The 7,529-nt window shown below is 44.3% G+C and overlaps 1 protein-coding gene across 1 annotated transcript in view; it reads left to right on the top strand.

The window, feature by feature from the left end:
• LOC144513892 (integrin alpha-3-like) overlaps positions 1-7,086 on the top strand; it is a gene marked incomplete at its 5' end in the record, with an annotated part of 28,459 nt that extends 21,373 nt beyond the window's left edge. The window contains 4 exons of the mRNA XM_078245085.1: positions 2,092-2,190; positions 5,617-5,742; positions 6,522-6,671; positions 6,999-7,086. Coding sequence (XP_078101211.1) covers positions 2,092-2,190; positions 5,617-5,742; positions 6,522-6,665 — 369 coding nt within the window. The remainder of the gene's footprint in view (positions 1-2,091; positions 2,191-5,616; positions 5,743-6,521; positions 6,672-6,998) is intronic.
• Positions 7,087-7,529: the final 443 nt, after the last annotated feature.

Genomic DNA, 7,529 nt, shown 5'->3' on the forward strand with positions numbered 1-7,529 from the left:
AATGTGCGAGCTTTTTGAAAAATTGTGGACAATCTTCATTTGGTGCATCGGCATTCAAAAGAGTTAATTTAAAACTAGCAATCCTTCCTATGACCATAACATAACAACCCTCTGTATCCTGGAAAACCTTTTCACAATGAAAGTACACAGACCTACTAAATAGTATAGCTACACCTCTCTTTTTACGTTTCCCATATGAGCTACTGTAAACCTGATCCACCCATTCTCTTTTCAATTTTTGGTGTTCTGTTTCTGTGAGGTGAGTTTCTTGAAGTAAGGCTATAGAGCTCTGCATTTTCTTCAACTGTCCCAGTATCTTTTTTCTTTTAATTGGGTTGTTTATTACTTTTATGTTGTAGGTTATTAAATTAAGTAATGCCATCACTGTATTTAAACTGATTCATGTAACACAGCCTGAACCTCTCATAAGCAGCTGTTAGACAAAAACAAATAAAATAATTTAACTCCAAATGTACCAAGTTAAACAAAAAGAAATTTGCAACCTGCCTCAGATAGAACAAAACAATAACATTATGAACATAGAACAGAACTTCCACATTTCCAGTCAGACACAGAGAATAAACTATAACCATGTCTGATCCCCGGGGACAATGGGACAGAGAGTGGTGTCCTAATCCCTCTGTGGAGAAAAGCACCCAATGTGCAATAATGACCAGTATTACACTAGCATGTAAGAAAGGTCTTAGTGAGTGTGAACCACTCATGTAAACATCGAGAGTCCATCAGACCTTTTTCCTTTTTCTAACCCTTTGTGACAACTTTACTTTTTTATTTTGTATTATGCTATTATTGCTTTCAGTCTATGCATTGTTCATACACACTCAACATTATGTGTAGCTTTAGCAGCCCTAGTCTGAAATCAAACTGAAATAATTTTTTTGTGTTATACTACAATTACTCATCCTCATCCTCCTCCTGAATCATAGCCTTCAAGTCAGCTATCGCCAGCACGTTGGTTCTCCTCCTCTTTGCGCTGATGTTCCATCCTCCAGTTAGCTTCTCCTCGATGCGTTCTTTCTCTCTGCACTGCACCTCTACACCCATCTCTCTCAAAGCGTCCGCGGCGTTTGTCAACGAGGGAAACTTTTTTTTTTTCCCCGAGTCCATCTTGACTTTCAGTCGTGCTGGATACAGGCACTTTGCCTGAATGCCCCTCTGCTTTAGCTGCTTAACGACTGCGTGAACCTTAGCTCGCTTCTTTTGTAGCTCAGGAGAATAATCTTGATCAAAGAAAATCCTCTTGTCTTGAAACATCACCTTTCCTTGGCTCCATGCTTGCTGCAAAACAATATCCTTCACCGCTGCGTCGAGAAATCTCACAATGATTGATCTGGGGGGAACCGCTGGATCTGTCGGTTTGGACTGAAGTGAGCGGTGCGCTCTTTCAATTTTAATGTCCAAATTAGGTGGTAACGTCAGTACTTTGGGAAGCAGGGCTTTCACAAACGCAACCACGGCTCCACGTTCGCTCTCCTCTGGTATTTGAAATATTCAAAGGTTGTTTCTCCTCAGCCTGTTTTGTAAATCATCACAAACAGCTGTGAGTTGTTTTTCGCGTTGAAACAGGTACCGTATCACACGGTGCTGCCCTGCCCCCGCATCTTCCACATCGCTCACTCTCCCCTCCAGCTCACCGATCCTCTGCTGGTGGTCACCAAGCTGCTCCTTAATATCTGTCACAGTCTTTTCCAAGCGTTCAAGGGTCTTTGTTGTTCGGTTATGTCCCTGACTGTTTTCTTCGCAAAGTTTTCTCATTTCTTGTATCAAAGACAATTCGCCCTCATGTGCTACCTGTTCCTTGCGGCTAGTAGCATCTAAGCTAGGGCTGTTCGTTCTCGGTGGTTTATTGTCGATTTCTTTCAAATGTCCTGATTTTCCTTGTCCTCTTGTTTTCGATGTGGTAGTCATCTTGTTCACGGGCTGTTTTCCACCCTGAAAGCTTTATAGATCTGCAGTTGTCACTGTTTTCTAACTTTTTTCTGACGGAGCCTCGTCTCTAACCTGTTGTTCCAACCATGACGTCACCGGAAGCCCAATCATTTCTTATTTAAATGGGATCTTGTGTTTCAGGACTTCAGCGATGCGAGGAGTGTGTTGGTTCGAGGCCGAGCGACTCTGAAGCTGCAGACGAACAAACCGACCATCACCATGGAGCATCGCAGCACAGAGGTATTCTCCTGCAGCCAGCGACCCCTAGAGGCAGTAGGGGGCATTACAGCGCCGCCAAGAGGCAGCAGGATACATTACGGCGCCCCCCAGAGGCAGCACTACTTATTGCAGTGCCCCCCAGAGACAGCGACTCCAAGAGTGTATGGCTGCAGCCTGGAGACCTCCTGTCTTGTGCTCCTCCCGTCTCATGCCTGGGCGTGTCCAACGGTAAATTCAGATGTTCAGAATACAAAATCGTGAATTATTTTCTAAATGAAGTCACGGTTAAGTTAGTGAGCATGATGCAATTAATTGAACACTGTTTAAACTCTTAAATTAAGGATAGCCATACATAGCCTATAGTTGGCAGATTTGTGGATGTTAATGTTGTCTCCCTGATGTTAACGTTTGTTCTTTATTTGATTAAACCTGCGATGACTTTACTTTTTTTTATTAATGCTTTATTTGCAAATTCATAAAAGTAAAAAAAGGACAAGTGTAACATAAAAACATATGCCAAATGCAAAAAAACATAGCTCAACAATGAAGCCACCCACATAATACTAAAAAATTTGGATTAATATAAAATATTGGTTAAAGGAATACGCCACTGTTTGTTGAAATAGGGTTATTCACCGTCTCCTCTGTATTTATAGGTGGGCAAACGCATTTTTGTCTGATGTCTCTGCGCCAAAGTAGCAGTGCTTCGGCTGTGCTTCTCCCCTCTATAGTCCCAAATCAATATCTGCCTAGGAAATGGTCTAGTCTTAATCTGCATTGCTATTTGTACTCGTTGTGAATACACAGGCCACAAGAAGTAATTAGGTTGGTTTTTGTTGTTGTTGTTGGGTCACTTTTACTCACGACATGCTAACCGGCAACATAGGAGTCCATTCACTACGCTAAGCAAAGCTAGCGGCGGGGTTGCCTAACTAAGACAATGCATGCACTGAGACGAAAATGTGTTTGCCCACCTATATAACCCTATTTTAGCAAATGGTGGCGTATTCCTTCAACGTCCTTCTTTCTGAAATCATAAAACATTTAAAACTGCATCAGCGTTTAACGTTGACGTTTGTTTAAACCATATTACTTGAGAGGGTTTAATTTCAATGTCCGAAAGGCGCATCACTGACGTGAGGTCTCCTCAAGTGTAACATTGTGATTATACAACGGTTACCAACAACATAAATGATAATCAATCTGTATCCATATTGTGGAGCAATTCGCTCTTGAAATACAAAAAACAAAACAACAACAGACAGGATTTCTACTCCCTCCCAGTTTAGTCAGCCAGACAATTTGAGCTATAGCTTTGTAGAGACCATGGGATTTATCAAACTGAATAAATCCCGCCTGCACATATAAACACAAAACTGCTCTGCTAGCTCCATCGTGTTGTAAGTAAGACATCTGCTGAAAAAAATATTGTATTCATTAGCATGATTGCCTACTGTTTAGTTAAAAAACATCCAAAACACCAAAGTACGAAAATATAGCGGACCAGACGCAAGCCTTTATTTTGAAAAGTCGAAACTAAGGGACAGCACCAGCCGGGTGGGCATGAGACGGGAGGTCTCCAGGCTGCAGCCATACCCAACACCTGAACACCAGGGGAAGACATGGTGAAACTACACTGAACACAGAACGCAGTTATAAATGTTTTAGGATTTCAGAAAGGAGGAGGTTAACCAATATTTTATATTAATCCTAATTTTTGTTGTCAAATTTCAAATCCATAATGCAGCTTTTGAAATTATACAAGATCAAAAAGATTGAGCCTATGATAAAATATCGGTTAACCTTCTCTTATCTAAATTTTAGATATCAGATCCCCTTCTAATGGGATGCATGAATACCTTTTTATTGTAGCCTACTCTTCTGTGGTCTCATGTTATAATTGTAAAAGTGTATTAATTTAGTATTATGTGGGTGGCTTCATTGTTGAGCTATGTTTTTTTTGCATTTGGCATATGTTTTTATGTTACGCTTGTCCTTTTTTTACTTTTATGAATTTGCAAATAAAGCATTAATTAAAAAAAAGTAAAGTCATCGCAGGTTTAATCAAATAAAGAACAAACGTTAACATCAGGGAGACAACATTAACATCCACAAATCTGCCAACTATAGGCTATGTATGGCTATCCTTAATTTAAGAGTTTAAACAGTGTTCAATTATTTGCATCATGCTCACTAACTTAACCGTGACTTCATTTAGAAAATAATTCACGATTTTGTATTCTGAACATCTGAATTTACCGTTGGACACGCCCAGGCATGAGACGGGACGCATGAGACAGGAGGAGCATGAGACAGGAGGTCTCCAAGAGGCAGCACTGTTTATTAAAGCGCCGCCCAGAGACAGCACTGTTTATTACAGCGCCTCCTAGAGACAGCACTGTTTATTACAGCGCCTCCTAGAGACAGCACTGTTTATTACAGCACCACCCAGAGGCAGCACTGTTTATTACAGCGCCACCAAGAGACAGCACTGTTTATTACAGCGCCTCCTAGAGGCAGCACTGTTTATTACAGCACCTCCTAGAGGCAGCACTGTTTATTACAGCACCACCCAGAGGCAGCAGTGTTTATTACAGCACCACCCAGAGACAGCACTGTTTATTACAGCGCCTCCTAGAGGCAGCACTGTTTATTTCAGCGCCGCCCAGAGACAGCACTGTTTATTACAGCGCCTCCTAGAGACAGCACTGTTTATTTCAGCGCCGCCCAGAGACAGCACTGTTTATTACAGCGCCTCCTAGAGACAGCACTGTTTATTACAGCGCCTCCTAGAGACAGCACTGTTTATCACAGCGCCACCCAGAGGCAGCACTGTTTATTACAGCACCACCCAGAGGCAGCAGTGTTTATTACAGTGCCTCCTAGAGACAGCACTGTTTATCACAGCGCCTCCTAGAGGCAGCACTGTTTATTACAGCACCACCCAGAGGCAGCACTGTTTATTACAGCGCCTCCTAGAGGCAGCACTGTTTATTACAGCACCACCCAGAGGCAGCAGTGTTTATTACAGCACCGCCCAGAGACAGCACTGTTTATTAAAGTGCCGCCCAGAGACAGCACTGTTTATTACAGCGCCTCCTAGAGGCAGCACTGTTTATTACAGCGCCTCCTCAGAGGCAGCAGTGTTTATTACAGCGCCCCCCAGAGGCAGCACTGTGCATTAAGACACTGTCTGAACAAACAAACATGATGACGAATCTGTTGTTACGGCGTTATTATTGAACCACTGCAGTTCTGGGCAAGACCCGCCCTTCGCTTTTGCACTACGATTGGCCAGGCGTCCATGCTCGTGCGAGGTAACAGAACACGATTGGTTCAGGTCCTATCCCCTGACCAATCGGATATCCTAACCTTAAGTACACTGATCAGATCAGTGTGTTTGTAGTTTCCTGTTTCCTGCTGAATCCCGGTCTGCTTCCTCTGCAGATTGAGGTCCTTGTTTACCCGGAGCCGGGGAAGCCGGTGGACTCTAGTGCCCCCCTGTGGATCCTGGTGCTCTCGGTGCTGGCTGGAGTCCTTTTGCTGGCTGGGATCTGCCTGCTGCTCTGGAAGGTAAACGGAGCTCTGACACATACAGAACAACAGAAAACTCTTCACTAAACACTGCTGGCTGAAGTTTTAGCATCTACTCTCCACAGAAGTGTGATAATTTTTACATTTTGTCTATAAAATCATGAGTAAAATCCCAGTGGCACGGTGTCGCCCCCTCATAGAAATGAAATGAATAGAAAGGCCATTTCCATTCAAATCCACGTAGCAGGATAGTCAGAGCTGTAGCCATTTTTATGTGTACCATTGCCATGGTAACCTATAAACTTGCAGTGGCGTAGTAATGTTACAAGGCAGAGGGCCAACCGCTAAATGAGTCAAAGCAACTTCATGCTTCATCCAAACAAAGCACATTACTATCTCCAGATTAGTGAGAGCTTTGTTTGGCTTGTTTTCTGTGTACAATGTGGCGAGGAGATACGGTGGAGTTAGCAAGCTAACATTAGTCAGCTAACGATATCCAGCTAACAAGTCGTCCACTGGCCGGCTGTCTGGCTGATTCCTTTACAGTTTATCGGTTACAGAGAATGAGCTGAACTGCTGCTGGGTCTTACAGTCCTTCGAGTCACTCCCCACTGCTCCAGAGAACGTCTCCCGAGCACTCTCCTCCCAGCGAGCTGCGACACAGTTCATGACCGCACTTACGCATATTGTCACCATGACAACTAATAACAATCGCCATTGTGTTGTGAAGCAATCAAATGAACACGGCAAAGTGTGGTTTCACCGTGTCTCCCCCTGCTGTTCAGTGTGGTTTCACCGTGTCTCCCCCTGCTGTTCAGTGTGGTTTCACCATGTCGCCCCCTGCTGTTCAGTGTGGTTTCTTCAGGAGAGCCAGCACCAGAGAGATGTACCAAGCAAAGAGCCAGAGAGCGTCCAGGAGGAGCCAGCCGTCGGAGAGCGAGAGGCTGAATACGGAGCTCTGAGGGCAGGTACACTGCTGCCAGAGAGCCCCTCTGTAAGGACCCCCTGCTGGATCCCTGGGTCTCATTTTCTTCTAACTGGTTTCTAATGAGTTTCTTTGGGTTCTCACTGGCTTCTGACTGGTTTCTCTCAGTCACAGGGGACTGGTCTTCACTTCTTTGCTTCCCTCCTTCCAGCTGTTCTGACTCTTTCTGCATCTGATTGATCTGCTATTCAATAACTTTATTTAGATCTGTATGAATCTGTTCTCTTCATCAGCATCAGTTTATGTATTTATTGATATGTGTTTAGATACTTCCTGTTGGACATACGAAGTTTCTGCGTTTTCTTTGCAGTGTGGTTTCTTCTTGCGTCGGAGGGCGTGGCCGACCGCGGCGCTCCACCAGGGGAGGATTATGGGTAAAGACGAGCAGCAGCGGCACACGGACGCTGACGGTTTCCTGATCCAAGATGGCGTTGCTTCGTCCAGAAACAGGAAGTCACCCAAACACTGGATCACCTCCTGGACTGAGAGAGACTGACGGTATCCATGGAAACACACCCAGAGCCGGACCAAACCAGACCGATACACTGCCATTTAATACCTGCTGGAGTGTGTGTGTGTGTGTGTGTGTGTGTGTGTGTGTGTGTGTGTGTGTGTGTGTATGTGCATCGGTGTGTGTGTGTGTGTCTGCGTGTGTCTGCGTGTGTGTGTGTGTGTGTGTGTGTGTGTGCATGTGTGTGTGTGTGTGTGTGTGTGTGTGTGTGTGTGTGTGTGTGTGTGTGTGTGTGTTGTGTGTGTGTGTGTGTGTGTGTCTGTGTGTGTCTGCGTGTAATGTAATGTGTCTGTGTGTGTGTATCTGTGTGTGATGCTATCTGTATGTGTG

The sequence above is a fragment of the Sander vitreus genome, unplaced genomic scaffold (genome assembly GCF_031162955.1).
Source record: "Sander vitreus isolate 19-12246 unplaced genomic scaffold, sanVit1 ctg370_0, whole genome shotgun sequence".
In the NCBI taxonomy this organism is placed as follows: Eukaryota; Metazoa; Chordata; class Actinopteri; order Perciformes; family Percidae; genus Sander; species Sander vitreus.